The 20263-nt window shown below is 39.2% G+C and overlaps 1 protein-coding gene across 2 annotated transcripts in view; it reads left to right on the top strand.

Annotated features, from left to right (window-relative positions):
* Positions 1-20263, top strand: part of TRANK1 (tetratricopeptide repeat and ankyrin repeat containing 1) — a 49469-nt gene that overhangs the window by 22292 nt on the left and 6914 nt on the right. For both annotated transcript variants that reach the window (XM_086846992.1, XM_086846988.1), the window contains exons 9-21: positions 164-331; positions 2063-2218; positions 2583-2834; positions 3702-3878; positions 5285-8161; positions 8760-8959; positions 9430-9567; positions 12355-12495; positions 13201-13357; positions 14213-14301; positions 16844-16947; positions 18541-18673; positions 19526-19671. In XM_086846992.1, coding sequence (XP_086703118.1) covers positions 164-331; positions 2063-2218; positions 2583-2834; positions 3702-3878; positions 5285-8161; positions 8760-8959; positions 9430-9567; positions 12355-12495; positions 13201-13357; positions 14213-14301; positions 16844-16947; positions 18541-18673; positions 19526-19671 — 4738 coding nt within the window. The remainder of the gene's footprint in view (positions 1-163; positions 332-2062; positions 2219-2582; positions 2835-3701; positions 3879-5284; positions 8162-8759; positions 8960-9429; positions 9568-12354; positions 12496-13200; positions 13358-14212; positions 14302-16843; positions 16948-18540; positions 18674-19525; positions 19672-20263) is intronic.

Below are 20263 nucleotides of genomic sequence, written 5' to 3'. Positions count from 1 at the left end.
TTCCACCCTGTCAACTTATAACACTGAAAGAATTTAGATTTTTTAAAGTTAAAATTACGCTCAAAATAGTGCCAGGTAATTAAAAATAAAAAAGAAAACAGAACAAAACTGCTGAACAATGTGAATTATTCTTCCTCTAATTTTTTTTCATGTATTGCTTTAGGACAAACAGAAGATGTGATCATGCTCCTGAACTTTGGGGTTGATCCCACTGTTCCAGATGCACGGTCAAGATGTGCCATAGATATCTTAAAAAAGAACAAAAACTTTGATGCTGCAAAAGAAATCAGCAAGCACATTGAGAAACACACTTCCTCTGGGAAACAGAAAGGTACTGCATGCAGTGTGTGCTTTTCCTGTTTTAAAATTATAACCTTTAGATACAAGATAGTTTTATTTCAAATAAGTAATTGTGGGTGTGTTTTGTGTAGCTTTCCCTGCGGGTTGTCACTGTGATCTCCTGCCAGTCAATCATGAACATTTTGTCCTTGCTTGAGAGCAGCTGCTGTCCAAGTGATGTTCAGATCAAGCTTGGCATAAAGCAAAGTTTTTGAGCTGTATCTCAGTTTTCATGGGTGTATTGCTTTAAGTTTATTGGACAACACTGGGTTTCATTGTGCTTGAATCTTATGGCTCCTGGCAAAGAAATTCCCACAGTTTTTTTTTCTTTACTGTGGAGATCTCTGCTCTGGAGAAGGTTTTAGCACAGTGGTTATCCATTAGGAGGTTAACACCAATACCTTTGTGGTAATAATGGCTTTGGTTGGCATTTCAGGTTGCACTGTCTTTTGTGGCCAGGGGTTTTTTGGTTTTTGTTTTTTTTTTTGGTGATGCACAGCCTGCAACAGTTTTCTAAGCTTAGTGCAAATGTGAGGCTGGAGGATAAGCCTCAGCTTTACAGGTAACAATCTGAGGTTAGTCTTTCTTTCTAAAAAGATGACCAACCTTGTATCTCTCTTTGTCCTAAGAGGTAAAGCTACTGTTTTGTTTTGTCTTTCATGTACCTGGCTTCCTTAAAGCATTTAGGAAATCCAAGCCAACTTTTTTGCTGTTTAAGGGCATTTATTGGGACATTGTTTAATATCTGCTATTTCCCATTACATAAATATCTCTTAAACTTGTAGATAACATTTTGGTTTGGTGTATGTTTTTGGGTTTGTTTTTTAACTTTAAGAGGAAATTCTTTTATGGCTGTAGATTTTAAGTGGCACTGGGGAATCAGACAAGCTGATTTAAAGTGTATGCTATGAACATTACTGGGTTTAGTCATCCACTTTAAAAATTCTGAACAATGATATAATTGCAGCATTTTCCTGCCTGCATACAGAAGCTATTGCAGTCAGCCTTGTGAATTATGGTAAATAGAGTCGTGGTTTTACCTCAGCTGCCAACTAAGTACCAAGCAGCAGCTCCCTTGCTTCCCCTCCCTCCCATTGTGGGTTGAGATAAGAACAGTTTAAAAATGGAAATAAAGTAAATTACTACCACTATTATTATTATTATTATTAAAGTTATGAAAAGGAGAAAGAGGAATAAAACCCATGAAACACAAGTGATGCACAGTACAATTGCTCACACCCCTCAAACGTGATGCCCAACCCATCCCCAAGCAGCAGTGGTCCCTTCATGGCTAGTTCCACATAATTTATATAATGAACATGACATTTTGTGATATGGAATATCCCTTAGGCCAGTTCATGTCAGCTGTCCCAGCCATGCTTGTCTCAGGGAAAGCACTGCTCAGCAACAGGCAAAGCATCAGTGTGCTATCAATGGTATCCTCATCCTACATCCAGAGCATGGTACTGTACCATTTACTAAGAAGAAAAATAACTCTATCCCAGGCAAAACCAGGACAAGAGTGTATTTGTTGAAAGTATCAAATTTCCTTTGAGGTCAGAAATCTATCACAGTACTGGCATTTGGCAGTGAGAGTTTCAGCCATCTGTTTTTAATTTGCCACTACACATTTCTTAGAGCCCTGGGATGTAATGCATCACAGTCTTGCCCTGAAAACATGCTGGCAAGGAAGTGGATTTTCAATTTCTGTAATGTTTTGCAGGAGAGAACGAGAGTGCCACAGCTGATACAGATTCTCTCCAGGATGTTTTGGAACAGTTTGTCCAGTTCTACAGGTGTGAAAATGGAGTACATAATAAAAATGTATTGAAGGAAGATGCAGTTAAACGATTTCTGAAATGGCTGTCTTCTGTGAAAGGTGCAGTGAGTTTCCATTTCTCCCTTTCACAAAACTTAATTGCTGTGAAAAATGTGTCTGGTGCTAACATAAATTAAGTGCCCTTTTACCCTTCCTTCTCTTATCTGTTTCTGTAACTTTTAGGACTGATGTGCTTTTAATTATATTTAATGTTGTGTTTTGCACTTAAAACCAATGGAATATGCACAGAAATCCATGATGCATCAAAATGCTCAAACTTGGCTGACAGCATAAGGATGGAAAGATATATTTTGATGTTCCTTACTTTCAGTTTAACAAGCTAATTATTCTGAAATTAGTTTACAGTGAGGTGGAATTCATTATATGGCTTTGAGTGAGTTATGTTGTCTTAACTGTCTTGCAGAAATCCCTGAAGAAATCTCATGTGACATCTCCAATGCCTGTGCTAACAGCTTCATAAAACAATTGCTGGGGAAGCAAATGTGGCATAAAGTTTTGCTGCTCCTAACAGGGACAGTCAGTGGGGAAAATCCATCAGGTGGAGGACTCTTCAAAACCTGCAGTCTCTCAGATGTTGACATTGGCAGCATTATCCAACAGACTGAACAAATGGATAAGCAAGTGCAGCTCATAAGATGCTTGCTTGAACGAGGAGGTGAAAAACTGTGATATTAATGTGCTATAAGAGATGCAGTATGTTATTTGACATGTTGGGAGCAAGATTGTCTCAGAAATACCAACACATGGGTTTTTTTGTGGCTCTGTATAAGTGCAGCAGCTTGTTGGAGCACATGCATTGGCTGCATCTGCTGTGTGGGACATGGAGAAGCTAGTAAGGCTACATGGGTGGAAGATGTTTATCAAATGAAATTTATCTGCTAGGGTTAGTAAAAGGCCAAAGACTATCGTTGTTCCTGCACTTGTAGTTTCTCTTGGGCCTTAATTTCTCTGCCTTCAGCCAAAATATTGTCCTGGTAGAAAGTGTAAGCCACAGTCTTTGAGTTCAGTCTGCTGTTATGCTACAAGGAACGGACTACTTCACTGATTACAAAGGCATGACCAGATGTCTTTCTGTTTTTAACTAGTGTAGACATCATCATACTTGTTTTGTATGAGCTTATTCCTAGGATCCCTCTGGTGTATTTCATTTAATCTCACAGCTTGATGCTAGCTATAAGTTATGGACACATGGTACTGCTGAAACCTTTTGAATGCCAGGAGAGGAAGGAGGCCTCTTATGTCAGTCAGTGACTGACTGACTTGGAGAAGATATGTTCTGGCCTTTAGGTCTTCCTGTCACAGCAAAGGGACTGGTTGCTCAGCTTAATGGGAGACAAGGAGAAATGATGAAGATATTCTTAGTCAAAAAGTGTTTTAACAGTTACGTGTAAAAAGCTGGCAAAAAACACCCCTGTCACCTGCCTGGCAATCAGCATCTGACTGCATCTGTTCAGAGCTTTCTGTAGTTAGCAGATTAGTGTATTAGATTTAAACCCTAATATTTTCCTGTCCTTCACACCAGCTCTGCCTGATGGTATTGGAGCCAGCTCTGAAATACCACTGAAAATATGCCTCAGAAAGAATTATTTTGAACTGGCATATTTGCTGCTGACCAAAGGTGCAGACCCTCGAAACCTCTCTGTTACACAAGGAGATACTGCCTTGCATGCTGCAGTTTTCATCTCTTTAAATAATAAAGGTAAGGCTTTTGCTGCTGAAAACATCCCCATTCTGTACCTGCCTGTTCTGCTGCTGCAGAGACAGTGGATCAGGATTTGTGACTGTGTCTCACTCAGCCCCCAAAGTCTGCAGGGCAGAGGACACACACCAGTCTGTTAAGCTGATGTGTTCTGTTTTGTGGCTGTGCTGGCTGGGACTGTGAGGAGAGGTAATGGCAGCTCAGGTGACATGGGGCAGCCAAGGAAGGCTCCTCTCTGAAGCCCTGTGAAATGAGTGCTAGGTGGGAATGAAATAAACTGGATGTATACTGGAAGAAACAAGGGTAAAGTTGCAGCAATGGCAGCAGGCTTTGAAGGAAAGCCTGCAGTGGCATCTGAAGTCTGTTTATCAGGTTTTTTCAGTCAAAAATCAAGTAAAGTTCTGTTCAGGGGAAAAGAGAGTGAAAGAACTGTAGGGCTTACATAAAAATACATAAAGTTAGGATAAACTGTGAAATTAAGCTCCCAAATCACATTTGATTTTAAGTTAAGAAAAAAAAGCATTTTTGAGTTGAAGTATTAAAGTGATTCAAAATACTTAATTTATTAATTTTTAAAGCACAAACATTTCGTTGAGTGGCTTTAAGAGATTAGAAGGTAATGCCAGTTGTCATTTTAAATCAGAAGATTAAGAAGTCCTGTGACAATATGTTCTCTGAAGTATTTTTCAGTGAGTAAAGTTTTTGATGTGCAATTTCTTTACAGTGATTTTGACGTTGTCACTGTTTTACAGCTAGAAAAGAAATGTTTCACATATATTGTCTCATTTAAATCACATCTATTATCTGGATGAAATCCAGAAAGCTGTAGAATATAAATGTATTTTTTTCCCCCCAGGGAGGTAACTAATCTTATTTTGTAGGAAGTTGCTCCAGGGACCTCGAATATCAGGAAACAATTGGGATTTCCTGCAGGTTATTTTAGTGAAGCAAAGTTATCTGCAGCAGACTGCTTCTGGGTGCCTTATTACAGTGAACCAAATGACCCCAGAGCACTACCTTGAGCTGCTGCTTGTCTGGATGACAGGTGACCAGTGTCCCTTGGGTGGCAGTCAGGGCTGATGTTGGAAAATGAACAAACCTGTCTGTACCCAGAGGTTAAAAAAAGAAATTAAATTGACTGATGCTATGGTAATAATTGCAGCACTAGGAATTTCTAAAGCTTTGCTGCCTTTGTGTTGTTTTCCCTGAAACTTGGGAAAGCTCAGTTTTGAGCTGTTTGATGTAAGCATGTTTTATAAACATGAAATGTAGATTTTATTTTTCTTTTTAAAAGCAACTGATTTTAATTTACTAGCAGCAGAAAAAAAAAGCATTGAAATTGTTGGAATACAATGAAGACTTGTAAAGCAAGTTAGTTTATTTTCTGTTTGTTCTCCTGCTTTCAGATAGCACTGGTTTAAACATTCTGAATTATCTACTTGACCTCTTTGCTTCAAGACCATCTGACTTTCCATATCTTAATCCAAACATACAAGATGACAATGGAAATACAGTGATGCATATTGTTTTCCAGAGAGGATTTTCAAAGCAGACTAAGAGAATAACAGAGTTATTGGCAAAATTTGACATTAACTTTAACATAAAAAACAAATCAGGAAAAGATGTGATGCATAGAATTAAAAAGAGAGATCCACTGCTAGAAGCCTGGAATAATGCTGCACAGGAAAAGAAGAGGCACCGCCAAGACAGAGCAGGGCAGTTGGTTAAAACATCTAAACCCCTTCCAGCCTCTGAGATTTCACAGTCCAAGAGCACAGGGCGTTCTTCATCTGGGCTCTCATTAAAGGCACCATCCGGCAGCACAGTGCATAACGAGTTAAAACCCCCGTGTTCCATAAAAACAAAAAAGGGTCAGTTGGAAAAGCAGGAAACAGAAGGAATAAACAGCCCCTTAACACTGCAGGAAAGTCTCGTGCAGGCAATCACAGCTTTAATTCAGCAACTGAAAGTGAGCGACACCCTGAAAAAGGATCATCCTCTGATGCAAAAGCCGTCTTCAGCCCAGACTAACTCGGAAGAGGAAAGAAGTTCCTTGCAACCTTGTGGAAGCATAGCTCATCCTGAAAGAAAAGGGAATGACTGGGAGAAAAAGAAGGGAACAGAGGAATTTAGTATGGCCCTGCCTAATGGAGAGAAGGAAGAACTAGAGGAAGAAAAGGGGAAGAGTCTGGATATTGAGGCATATGTGCTGGAGTTTGATAACATGACTTGGGAAATAGAGTGCACTCCTGAAACGCTAAAGACTTTGAGCAGTAAAGCTGTGCCTCATTATCTGAAAGCTAAAACCATAATGACAATTAAGAGGCTAGGCAACGGGGAATGGTCTAGGGGCCTCCAGAAGCCACTAAAACACTTGAAAGCTGATATCCAGCTGTATGAAGCTAAACTGGGCAAAGGTGCAAGAATGCTATGGGAACTTGCCATTGACTTTTCTCCTCGTTGCAGTGAGAGTCCAGAAAAGATCATGGAGACAGAACAGACAAAAAGTTGTTCAGAAAAATCAGGTAGAGTTTACACAGAAATAATTAGAATTTGGGCCATTGTTCTTGACCACTGCAAGCTGAACCGAGCCTTAGAAAATATATGCACTTCTTACAACCGTGGCCTATCCTGCATTTTGAGGAAAAAGCTCAAGGGTATAATCAAAGGACATCAGAGCCACAGTGTGACAACACAGAGGCGTATTCCACGTTGTTATGTTGAAGACATGGAGGCAGAAAAATCAAAAGAGCATACCATGCCTGAGTACTTCCCTCCAGCTAGTGCAGCAGAATTGGAATACAATATAATGAAATTTCACAGCTTCAGTACTAACATGGCACTTAACATTATAAACGATGTGCAGTCTTCCGTTGATTACCCTTTCCGAGTTGGGGAGTTGGAGTACGCAGTGATTGATCTCAATCCAAAGCCTATGGAGCCAATCATTTTAATTGGGCGGAGTGGGACAGGGAAGACAACTTGCTGCTTGTATAGGCTTTGGAAGAAATTCTATTCTTACTGGGAAAAATCCACCTTGGCAGATGGACCTCTGTTGGAGAGGCAGACATGGCAGCAGAGACAGTGCAGTGAGGTTGAAAAAGCTGGTTCAGGGAAGGAAGAGAGTGAACTAAAACACGAGAGTGATGATTCGAGTGAGGAGCAGGTGAGTGATAAGCAAAACCAGGACAGCGAGGACGAAGAGGTTCCTGTGGACACAGCTGGTGCAGAAATGAATTCATGTGGTGACCATGAAGAAGACCAAACGTGTAGTGCAGAAGCATCAAACAGGCTGGAGCACCTGCACCAGATCTTCGTAACAAAAAATCCCGTCTTGTGCCGAGAAGTTCAGAAGAATTTCATTGAACTTAGCAAGTCTTCCAAGGTGACCAGTCACTTCAAGCCTCTGGACCCAAATATTCACAGGCTACAAGACATTAAAGATGAAAATTTTCCACTGTTTGTCACCTCCAAGCAGCTGTTGCTATTACTAGATGCATCCATGCCCGACCCATTTTTTCCAAGAAATGAAGACGGAAGTCTTAAAAGAGTAATTGTTGGTTGGAGTCCTCAGGAAGACTTGGTTGTACCAAACTGGCAGGATGAGGATGAAGAAGGTAATCTTGATGCAGAACATGGTGATGATGGAGGAGCTGCAGATGCGTGCGCTAAGGAAAGTGATCCTTGGACTTTTGTCACTTTCAGTGTATTTGCAAATGAGATATGGCCAAAAATGATAAAAGGTAAAAGCTTGTACAATCCAGCACTGGTTTGGAAAGAAATAAAATCATTTCTGAAAGGCTCTTTTGAGGCACTGAGTTGCTTTGGGGGCAAGCTTACTGAGGAGCAGTACAAAAAGCTAGGCCGAAAGAGATCACCGAACTTCACGGAAGACAGGAGTGAGATCTATCGCCTCTTCTGTCTTTATCAGCAGATACGATCACAGAGAGGTTACTTTGATGAAGAAGATTTGCTGTATAATTTATCTCAAAGACTTTCAAAGCTCAGGGAGCTGCCGTGGTCCATCCATGAGTTTTATGGCGACGAGATACAGGATTTCACGCAAGCTGAGCTAGCCCTGTTAATGAAATGCATCAATGACCCCAATGCCATGTTTCTAACTGGTGACACTGCCCAGAGCATAATGAAAGGAGTTGCTTTTCGTTTTAGTGACCTGAGGTCACTGTTTCATTACGCAAGCAAGAGCTCTGTGAACAAGAAGCAGCGTGTTAGGAAACCGAAAAGGATATATCAGTTGTACCAGAACTACAGGTCCCATTCAGGTAGAGTAACAAATTTATTTATGGTCTGAGCCTGTGCTCTTCAGATGTCACTTAATTGAAGTTTTCTGCTGGCCAATTCAAAGCCAGTCTCTATGTGGCCTGTTTTTTGAAAAGATCAGATGGGACAGATTTTTCTGATATGTCAGTTCTGCTTTTTGGCATGCCAACTGGAAAACCAAAAATCAATGTTTTTAAAATTTTCATTTTTTGAACTCTTATGCATATTGGGTTGCTTTGGCTGTGTTTGGGGCAAAATTTAAGAAATGATCATTCCAATTTCAGTTGTCCTATCCCCAAAGCACTAGATTTTGGGGCATTGGTGTGCTGTTTCTGCTTTTCTTACTTATTTCTCATTGTGATCTTTATTTTGTGAGAATGCTGCCAAGCTGTTGTAGCATGTTTTCTGATCTTTAGAGGCCCGAGAATGACATCCACTCAAATTGGCAGAAACATAAATAGAAGCCTACAGCTTCAGCCTTCCCTGACTAGTGTTTTTGTCATTATATTTCTTGATTCCAGGTTTCTATCAGAACCTTTTAAAAGTGTGTTTGCAAGGTCTTCAGGTTGAAGTTTGAAACCTGTATTCTGCTTTTTGCAGGTATTCTCCGTTTAGCATCTGGAGTGGTTGATTTGCTCCAGCATTATTTTCCAGAATCTTTTGATCGCCTTCCTCAGGACCGTGGTCTCTTTGATGGGCCAAAACCTACAGTCTTGGAGTCCTGCAGTGTTAGTGACCTAGCAATTCTGCTGAGGGGCAACAAAAGGAAAACACAACCCATAGAATTTGGAGCACATCAGGTTTGCTTTTTTTAGGCTTTTTGCAGATTCTGACAGCCCTGTTGCTAAATAATAGTCTTGTATCAACTGCCCACAACTTTCTTTTTTAAGCCCTTGTCTCACTGATAAATTAGGCATTTCAAACTTGGAAACCTTTATTGTGTTGGTTTCTGTTTCTTTTTAATACGTCTGGTTCTTTCTGTTCTTTTTTTGGTGTGAGGTATTGTGTGAGGTATTGTCTGACCTGTTCCTTTCTATCTCCAAATTTTCTTACACCAGATCTAAAACTGTCTACACATACCACGCATTTGTCAGTCTTCTAGTGGCAGCTTTGTGACCTTTTTTGTGGAGTGTGCTGAAATGTCTCTGTGAAATGTCTAGTTTTTAGAAGGCTCTTTTATTATCATCATGTTTGTCTTTCTCTATGCAGCTGTTACCTTTTTTCCCCCTTTTTTGCTTTCTAATATTTTTTAAAATGTATTTTTTGGCAGGTGGTATTAGTGGCAAATGAAACTGCAAAGGAGAAGATACCTGAGGAACTTAGTTTGGCACTTGTACTGACAATTTATGAAGCAAAGGGCTTGGAATTTGATGATGTCCTCCTTTACAACTTTTTCACAGATTCAGAGGTATTTAATTCTTATCCATTTTCTGCATTTTCTCTAAAGTCAGATTTACTTGTGATCTAATTGGTAGTTCAGCTGGGAAAGGATTCCCTCTTTTCTCTGAAGATGAGTGGTTTCATCACAGTAGAGAGCAGAGGTCGTAGGTTTATGAATTGGGAACGTGTTTCCATAAGTGCTGCCTTCTCCTTCAGGTTTACTGTTAAAATTTAAGGGAGAGTCTAGGGGTAATATGCACAACATTGCACACATACACACACACACACACACATGCTCTCTTCTGCTGCACACCAAGACTACTCCTCTGACCCCAGCTGGACAAGTATTCCAGGTATTCCTTACTGAACATGCCTGCAGACACTCCATGTACCCATGCCTGAATTACTCTGCAATTAAACATTCAGTGTGAACAGCCCTGTTACAGATGTCCTCTGCCTCTACCCCTCAAAACAGTGTCTCCTGTGGCTTTCAGCAGATGAAAAACACAAGAAATCTGAGGGCAGCTTACTGGTGGCTCTTCACAGAGATTAGTGAATGTTATGTGATGAGGGCAGAAGGAAGGAGCTTGAAGTAAATACTGGCTGTCATGGTAGATTTCTCAAAGTTGATTTGTTTCTGGTGATGCAGGTTGTAATCAGAAAAACAACAAGGCATTTATCAGAATTTAGCAGAATCAGTTTAGCAGTGTTGAGTTGTGTAGAGCATTTTAGCTTAGACTAATGTATGTCAGGCCTGGAGAACTGTTTTCATACAATTCTTCCGTGTTCCTGTGAGTCATGAGTAATTGAGTTGATTTGAGCAGCTAAACAAGCAGGCAAGAAAGCAGTTCACCCTGAGGTTTTCTAATTTAGAAAGGCTGTATCTGTGGACTGCTGTAAACACAGCAGTGTGGCCGTGTGCACTTTGTAAAGTGTTGGGTTTTCTTTTTATTTGTCTTGAAAATGAGATTTAAGAAGAGTCTTGTTTCAGGAAGCAGATGGGAATGAAAAATCTAGAAAGCAAAAATGCCAAGCCCCCAAAACACAGCAAGCTCTTGACCAGACTGGTACCTTTAGCTGGTTGTCATGTTACAATCTATGACTTAGAGGCTTGGGAATGTCTTCATTTGAAATCTTAACTTCAAAATACATTTTGCAGGAAAGGTTTCCTGTTTTTTTTTCCCCTGTGGGAAGACAGTTAACTTGTTTTGTGTTGCTCAAAGCTCAGAAATATATAAATTTGTAAAAATGTTGTTTCAGCCTTATTTGTGAATATTTTTTATTTTGTGCCGGAAACTTGGCAATATTTAATCACATTTTAATTAAATACCAAAAGGGAAAAGTGAACTTAGAATATAGTCACGATTTTAAGGTTATTCATTTTGCAGGGATCAGGAACCTGCAGAGTGGTGGAATCAGGAGCTGGCATTTCCTACATGGCATGAGAGTGCACAGCACTGATCTGCTGCCACACTTAACTTATAGTTAGGAGTGTCTATGCATATTTATAGACATCTTTCACATGTTTCTGTGTTGGAGTCAAATATTTTCTGACCACGCTTTTTAAGACTTTCCTTATGAGTGGGTTTTTTTGCTCACCTCTGAGTGTTCTTACAAGAGGAGGTGTTGGCAGGTGCCATTCCACCCCCTGGCTGAGACCAGCACTAGCAGTTACTGGTGTTCAACACAAAGCTTAATACATTCATCACATGAATGACCAGCCAGATCTTTTCTGGGAATACTGAGGATGAGAATATATGCCAGCATGGGATATGTGTGGGTCCAGCTCACTGAGCTTGTCAGCCTTGTAGAGTCAAGGAGACTTAGTGGCTGCCCATCTTAACCTGCAGGCCAAGATCTCTCAAATGTGTCTTGCATACTAGATTTTAGGATGACAGATTGCAGCTTGTGAGTGTTATTCCACCACCTTTTATCCTGCCCCAAACTGGCAGGGAGCTGCCTGGCCCAGCAATCAGCACACCCCCACTCACTGAGTTTGCCTGGTGTGGTATTGGAGGTTAGTTGGAGGTTATTGGAGGAGAATCCTCATCCTTAGGACTAAAACTTGACCCTCCTCCATGGGGGAGGTGACCTGATCTCCTCCACAGAGGGATCACTGTAAGGGTGTTTAGCTGAAAAGGTATAGACCACCCAAGGAGGTTTTTATGTTTAATATCAAATTACTTATTTGATATATTGAGCATTGCATATGATTTGGATCTAGAAGAGAGATACAGCAGGATCCTGACATCCCAAGGCAAGCATTGGAATCGCAATACAGATGTGATTCTCATTAGTACTCCCTGTATATATACATATACATACATACATACATATATATATAATGTATTCCCATTAGCTTCTCCATCATGATGCTGGCCATCCCCAGTCCCTGAAAAGTAATATGCAGCTTGTAGCCAGATCAAGCCAGCTGCATTTTTAAAGGTGCGCTTTGTTTGCTCCTCATACTTCCCGCAGTCTGTTGGGCTGAGGTACATCTTTGCTTTTGCCTGGGCAGCTCAGGAAGGTGTAACTCTGTGCTAGCTGTTTTAGGGGAAAGTTGTTTATGGCCTTCATGACCACCTGCTACAGACAAGTATCTCAGGCAAAGGCTGTGTTGAGATGAAGTTCAGCTTTTTTGTTGAAAATTGCTGATTATTCTTTACTTTCTTCCCTGAGATAATTTCCTTCCCCAGTCTTCTCCTCTGAGCCTTCTTCCCTTGTAGGGATGATAGGTCACACCATACAACCTTGTGTGTATGTAGGCAATAATGGTTAGTACATATGAATAAATCTTATTCTCTTGATATTTCAGGCTAGCAAAGAATGGAAGATAATTTCTTCTTACAGTCCTGATCCAGATGTGCAAGTGGGAAGCAACTTGCTAATTGAAGTGCCATTAGAGGATGCCACTGGTATGCAGGAAAGGACTCCATTTAATGTAGAAATGTACAAGGTGAGCTTTTTGTAACATTGGGAGTAGGAAGCACAAGTTAAGTTCTTAAAGGTAGGGAAAATTCTTAAATCCTTTAATCCTGTGTTAGTTCCATGTTTATCAAGCTTGCTTTACCTTTTATAGTTGTTCACATTTGTATAATAAAATAGAATAGAAGGTTAATATAATATAATGTTAATATAACGTCATATAATACTGATTTTAAAAGATGGGAGATTGTTTGCAAGTGTAATTTGATTAGAGAACAAAAACTGTGTCATAGACTTTCAGGTATATTTACAGAACAACTGTGGTTAAAGCAAATAGCAATTCAGCTTGTCAATATTCATTATTCTTAGAATCTATTTTCGATTGGTGTCACTACCTTGAAATTAAGGAAGTTGCTTAGAATCTGGTGATTCAGATATTTTCAGGATTGTATGGGAAATCAATAATTATGTGATTAGAGGGAAAGTACCCTGTCATACCTGCAGCTGATTTGTAGTAGTAGTTGCTTGTAAGTTAGCTGGACAATGACTTATGTAATTGAAATCCCATCTTTAATATTTAGACTTGCTTTCTAAAGTACTTAAAAGCACTTTCTTACTTGTTATTCATTCTGTATAAATTCTCTGTTTTGTTATAACTGCAAATTATGGTTCTTTCTAACAATTTAGCTCATCTGGCATTTAATTTATTTAATTTAATTTTTTTGTTCTGCCTCAGATGCTGAATGGAGAACTCAAGCAATTGTATACTGCAATTACAAGAGCCAGAGTCAATCTTTGGATCTTTGATGAAGACCGTGATAAACGGGCTCCAGCTTTTAAGTATTTCATCAAAAGGAAATTTGTTAAGGTTGTCAAAACAGATGAAAAGAAAGGTAATGTTGTCCTAAAACTTTCTCAAAAGACTGCCAAACAGTCAAAAGTCATGTTTTCTTGCTTTTAGGCTGTGTAATAAAGAAGGTTAAATGCCTTGGTCCTTCTAACTGTGTGCATTGACAGTTGCCATTTCAAATTTCCACTTATTTCAGTGGTTCTTAATTCTTTGTCTCTAAAGATCAGTTGCATATATTAAAGTTTATTGCTAATTTGCTAGTTTAAGGTTTCTTGCTGTCACAGGAGAAGAATCAGTGATCCCTCAGACAGATATGATCTTGTAAATAGTTTGTTGAGTTCTAACCAGTAAATTCAGATATGTAAATATTCATTAAGTATGGATGGATTGGTGGTCAATACTCTACTTTTTACATAAGCTTTCTATACCTATCTTAAATATTACACACATGCAAAAATGTCATTTACCAGCCCATTGATGTCTGGTGTTGAGTAAGGGATCCCTCAGCCTCGAGGGGTGACCTTAAGAGGTGTTCTGACATAAAGGGAGATCAGGTTATTGCCGCTCAGCCAGTTACTGTGGAGAGAGCTCAATGGACCCTGATGGCTGCAGATATTTATGGCTTAAAGTGGTCAATTTGTAGTCAGATTTTCTGCTGTGTTAATGCAGTTTCAGCCACTTACCAGCCCAGTCTCCAGCCAAATTCTGGGGGTTTCTGTATTCACACTGGTAGCTTGACACTACAGTGTTACCACACTTGACTCATAGTTACCATCACTGGAGCAACCACAAACATAGAGTTCAGAACATAATGAGATATTGCTTAGTATTGGTACATGATAAGTGGTTTCTGTGGTTTATCCATTCTAACATAAAATGGTCACCCCTGCCCTTGTAGACTTAGATGACAGCATGTTTGCTAAAACTTCAACTCCAGAAGAATGGATTGCACAGGGAGACTACTATGCCAAACACCAGTTCTGGGAGGTAGGAACATATGTTTATCTGAAATAAGGATTCTTGCTTATTCTGAAACCTTTTCTTTTCTCTGTATCTATAAAACCATCTGTAAACCTTGAGTTGTTCTGTAGCAGTTTGCCTTAGTTTGTGGTTTGTAGCTGTGTGTCTACTTGTAAATGACTTACAAGAAGTGAGCAGAGAGAGCAAGCCTTTTGATTGTAATCTTAAATTCACTGCCCAGAAACTTGCAGTCCCATGGGGGAAATTACAGTTTAATGCATATGAATGAAAGACAGTTGGAAAAACAATTATTAGCATCAATCAGAATTGACTGATACGTGTGAATCTAAACCATGTTCTTGACAGCATCATTGCACATACTGCAAAGAAATGAAAGCATTTCTTGGAAGTGTATTAATTCAGGTAGGAAAATGATGGTTTCATTCCCTTTCTGTTTAAAGAACATAGAGATTTTACAGTCTTTTGTTTCCTAGCTTTCTACTTAATACAGATATGGGATATGTCCAGATATGGGATGATAGTTAATGGCATTGAAGCAAATCTCAGCCAGGATGACAACATCAATGAAATACTCTAAAGGGAGATAAGGAATATCTCTGGATCAAATGATATTGTCCTTATGGGTGATTTTAACTTCTCAGACATCAACTGAGAAAATCATACAGTGGACGCAAACAGGTCCAGGAAATTTCTGGAGCATGTGAAGATAATTTGTGGGTTCAGGTACTAGAGGAGCTTGCTAAGGAAAGTGACCTCCTAAATTTGTTATTTGTAAATAACATTGATTATAACATTGAGATGCATTTGTGAGTAAAGTGGGGATTCGTGTCTTGGTCACAGTGACCACAAAGTAACTGAGTTTCAAGTTGTTGGCTGCAGAAAAAAAGTCCTGCAAACCTTTGACCCTGGATATGCCCCAACAATCAAAAAGGCAAACAATGCCCTGGGTACATCAAATACAGCACTGTGAGCCAGTCAAAGGAAGTGATTGTCCTGCCCTGCTCTGTGCTGGTGCAGACTCACCTGGAGTACTTTGTGCAGTTTTGGGCACCAAAATATAAGAAGGGCGTCAGACTACTAGAGTGTGTCCAGAGGAAGGTGACCAAGATGATGAAAAGTCATAGAATCATAGAATGGTTTGGTTTTGAAGAGGCCCCAAGCCTCATCCAGTCCCAACCCTCCTGCCATTGCCACAGGCAGCTCTAGAGGGCAGGTCTTAAGAAGAGGCTGAAGTGGCTTGTCATGTTCAGCCTGGAGAAGACATGGCTACTCCATGAGGGGTAACCTCATCACAGTTTACAACTTCCTCAAGGGGAGCTCCTGATTTCCTCTTTCTGGTTACCATTACCCCATAGGACATGGGGAAATGCAATGAAGTTGGATCAGAAGAAGATCAGACTGGACATAGGAAAGGGCTTCTCATTGAGAAGGCAGTCTGCCACAGGCACCCCAGGAAAGTGGTCATGACATTAAGCCATGAGCTCAAGTTCAAGAAGCATCTGGTTAACATCCTTAGTTGTGTAGGTTTGTTTTAGGTAGTCCTGCAGGGAGCAGTAAGTTGGCCTCTATTATCCTTTTAAGTCCCTTTCAATTTGAAATGCTCTGTGATTCTATGAAATAAAACTTTAGACACTTTTTTGATCATGGCAGAGGGGAAGCTTTTGTGTTTTGCAAGTAACAACATAAAATTATTTGAAGGGAAAGTAAATATTTATAAAAGACAAAAATCCAAAATAATCAGCGGCCACTATACAGGTAGTCTTTATCTCCTCTTGAAAATAAAAGGCAATTTTCTAAATGGACAGAAAAGAGTTTAGATAAAAAAACCCCACAGCTTAAAAAAATAATCTTGAAATCTGAAATGTATTAGCTATAATATCTCCAAATTTGTTTTCTTTATAACCCTGATCTTTGCCAATCAGTGCTACCTTAAGATAACATTATCTGGTGACTTATGCAGTTCTAAGAGTGGCTTGCAGTGTGCAATTTCCAAACAGAAGCAACACTAAATTAATGGATAGAATAAAGAAATTATGGTGTTGCAGAATAAGCAGTGTGATAATGAAGCAGGCCTTGCTAGGAGCATGGTAACTCCTGGTGTTTCTATTTAGTTTTCACAGAAAAAGCCCGGCATGATAAAAGCACTGAGTAAATGTTCCTTGCTTTTTGATTTCACTTTGCACACACTGCTCTTCCTCACTTTTAGTTATATGTCGTAGATGCCTGGTCACTTGCCAGTTGTGTTAGGCTATCATTCAAATTGTATATGCTATTTGTTCTTTCAGCTTACCAGGAATTCTGCTTTCACTACTTCCATGTACAATATTGTAATTAATATTCTAATTTTGGTAGTCACATGTGGACTGACTTTAAAGCTTTTCTTTTTGTCCTAAAAATATACCACAATGTTTTACCTTTTCCTTTTTCCAGGCACCCTGCCAGTCTTTCTGCTTTCCATTCCAGTGATTGTAAAATTAAGTATTGCTTTTATGTGATAAGCCATGGGCTGGATGCACATCTGTGAATGCTGTGTGTGATTTCACCCCAGGTGGCTGCCAAATGTTACCAAAAGGGAGGAGCAGCTGAGAAGTCAAAACTGGCCCTGACGCACGACGCTGTTCTCAAAGTGCGCGCGAAGAAAAGCAGCCCAAGGTAGGTGTCAGTGCAGCTGAGCAAGTGTCACTCTGCAGAGCCAGACCCCTCGGGGGTGCAGAGGGTGGGTGAGATTCACACCACAGCTGTGGGACTGGACCAGAGATGTCAGAGAACACAGTGCAGGAGGGGTGTCTTTCTGTGTTTGTGGTTGGCAAAAGATATTTAAAAACCTGGAAGGTCTAGTGCTATAGGATCCGGGGCACTGCTCCTGCTGGGGAGTAGTGGCAGGGCTGTCCAAATGAAATTGGCCCTTGCAAAGGCTTACTGGTTGTGTGAGAGAAAAGCAACAGGATTTGCATTGTGTCAAGAGGCTTTACATCCTTAGATATAGATAGGAGAACATATGCTATCAGCAGTGCTCAACTTCAGTTAATCACACTGAATATTCACTCAACAAAGGAGAAGGAATGGTGGTGTGCATTGGGGAAGAAAAGCTGCTATCAAAAAGTGAGCTTTGGGGTAAAATTAGTTTTACAGTCAGTTTAAACTAAACAAGCAGAGCCAGATCTGAACCAAAGGACAGTTTTAAAGGAACAGATTTTGAGATGAATCATTTTGTTCATGATTTCAGCTGAGTAAAATAGCTCTAGAATTTGACAGGGGAGAGAGTTTGCAATTTCCTGAAGAGGCTTGGAAACTCTTTGGGACTCATATCAAATAAGACAGGAAAAAACTTAATGGAGAAGGATCTAGACCTATGTGAATCAGTTCCTGCTCATTCTGGGGAGACCAGAAGCTAGCAATGGTAGCAGAATGGGAAAGGAATGACTAGATCAGAGGAAGCTGGCACAAAAGGGAGAAGAGGGAAGATTGAGGAAATGCTGTCACTGGAGTTAGATGAGATTTTATCTTTTTTAATTACCTGCTTTACATGAGTGGCCCTGGTTAGAAGTATAAGATTCTCCTAAAATTTCATGATTATAGAGAAATTGTTGATGAGACTGATAAAACTTTCTCAGTTCACAGTGTTTGTCAGCTGCATAAAATTTGAGGAGAAGGAATTTGCTGTATTAGGATCTGTTAAGTTTATAGAACATGTGTAATAAAGTGCCAAAGTTGAAGGTTTTTTTTTAAAAAAAGTGGAATTAATGCTAGTGTAAGCTTAAATAAGCTTTTTGTGTGTTCTGTATGAAATGCTCTGTACAGTTCTGATTCTCCAGGCTTGAGAATTGTGAATTCAATCTAGATCATGCTACAGCGATACCAGGAAGGCTGGGATTGTTTAGTCATACAAAACAAAGGCAGAGAGCACGTTTGCTTGTGTCTCTAATGACTTTGGTGCTAAACAGCAGAAAGGAGAGAGCAAGCTAAGAAAAGGAAAGCAGTACAAAATCACAGTACTATACATTAGTTAAAAAAAAAACCTCAAAAGAATCTTTTGACTGCCAGAGCTGTCATTTTGGAACAGACTTCTGGACAGAGAAGTGCCAGCCCAAAATATAATCAATTGTAATCAGGTAATGTATAAAAAATAATGTGTGTTGTCAGTGTTGGTTGGATTCAGTGACAGCTCATGTGATTTGGATGTTAATAGTAATGCTAAACTTAATTTGGATGTCAGTAGTAATTTTCTCTTACTTCTTTCCACAGGGAAAAACAGATGGAATATATGACATTGGCTAAAACTTACTTGGAATGTGGAGAGCCAAAACTATCACTAAAATGTCTGATTCAATCAAAGGAGTTCCGTCTTTGTGCAGAATTGTGTAAAAAATTAGGAAAGGTATTAAATAACATATCACTTTTCTTTTCCTACAGCTTTTTTTTCCTCTCATGTTACTCAGAAAGTAATAGTATCTCTTTGTGTCATGGTAAATAGCTAAACTGAACAAGCTCTTTAATCTGGGCTGTTCAAAAGGAATCATTTGTCAGAAATAGGCAGAAGAGGAATGAAGTGGAGAATGATGCAATTATGCAGGCTGGCTTTATTTCTTTGGCTTTTCTCAAATGTCATTATCAGTCATTTGCAGTCAAAAATTAGTAAATGACTGATGTCATGAAACTTAAACTGTTGCTTCATTCAGTACTCTGATGATACTGAAACTTCATTGATAACAACCATCTAAACAGAACCTTAAAATTTGGAAGGGTTAAAGTAGTGTGCTAACAATATGTAGTATTTTTATTTTCTGTATTTCCACTAAAAGAATGTAACATGACTGTTCCCAAATATTTGAAGTTTTAGGATATGTTAGGTTTCTCATTCTGCATCCATAACTGCTTTAATTTAGTACTGTTCATGCTGAGAAATCTGTAAATCAGGAGAAGCATGTGTAGTGTTTTCTAACAGCAGGCAAAGCTGGCTGGGTAAAATTATTTTGAAGATCTTATATAATACCTTTCATTTTATACTCTAGTTTTTCAGGAACAAATATTTTGAAGTTTTTTTTTAAACAATCTCTTCAGTTTTAGTGATGGTTGCTTTAATATGTATTTGATTTTATTCAGATACTTAATTACATATTATTAAAGTGTACTTCTTTATGAGATATGATGGAATTACAACATTTATTCCATTCATGTAGTTTTAACTGTTTAAAGCTCTTCAGTTTCATTATTGACTTCTGCATTGCAGATGAAAGATGCTGCAGTTTACTATCAGAAAAGCCAGTGCTACAAAGAGGCATCTGAATGTTATGAACTAATCGAGGAGTTTGATCTGGCCATTAAAATGTATTGTCAGGAAGAACTCTATGAAGAAGCAGCAAAGGCAGTTGAAAGGTATGTCTTGCAAGATGGTATTGGAATATAATTCTCTTTTGCATTTCCAAATTCCGTATAATGCAGCTGGTTCACTGCAAAAATTTCAGAAGGGTTTTGTCTACTGACTTTACATAAATCCTTTGTGATGTACCTTTAGTAATGGTGACTGCTTTTTTGAATGATTAAAGCTTCTTTAATATGTTGAGATTGTTCAATTAAAAAGTTCAAGCATTAAAGTCACTTTACCAACGAAAAAGTTTTTAAATCATCCCCCCACAAAACATTCATGGAAATTTATCAGCATAGACACAAAAAATCTGCACTGCCATGTTTATCATGAGAAAGATGGTAATGGAAAGCTAATGATAATTTACTCATCCAACAGGAAGAAGTTACTCATTCTCAGCATGCAGGAGAGAATATTTCACAACACTGGCTTGGGGATACCTCAATAATTTTACATCAGCCATTAATAATTAATGTTCTGAAAGATGCAACCAGGCGTTTTGCTCAGACACTCCATAAGCTACAGAGTATATGCAGATACATACAGCAGGCTTGAAAGAATTCTCTCTACAGTGACAAGTTTAAGTAAATTTTACAGAATATT

Source organism: Cyanistes caeruleus, chromosome 1, assembly GCF_971803275.1.
Source record: "Cyanistes caeruleus chromosome 1, bCyaCae1.hap1.1, whole genome shotgun sequence".
Taxonomy (NCBI): domain Eukaryota; kingdom Metazoa; phylum Chordata; class Aves; order Passeriformes; family Paridae; genus Cyanistes; species Cyanistes caeruleus.
Note: the sequence above shows the minus strand (reverse complement) of the source record. Positions and strands in the feature narration are given on the sequence as shown.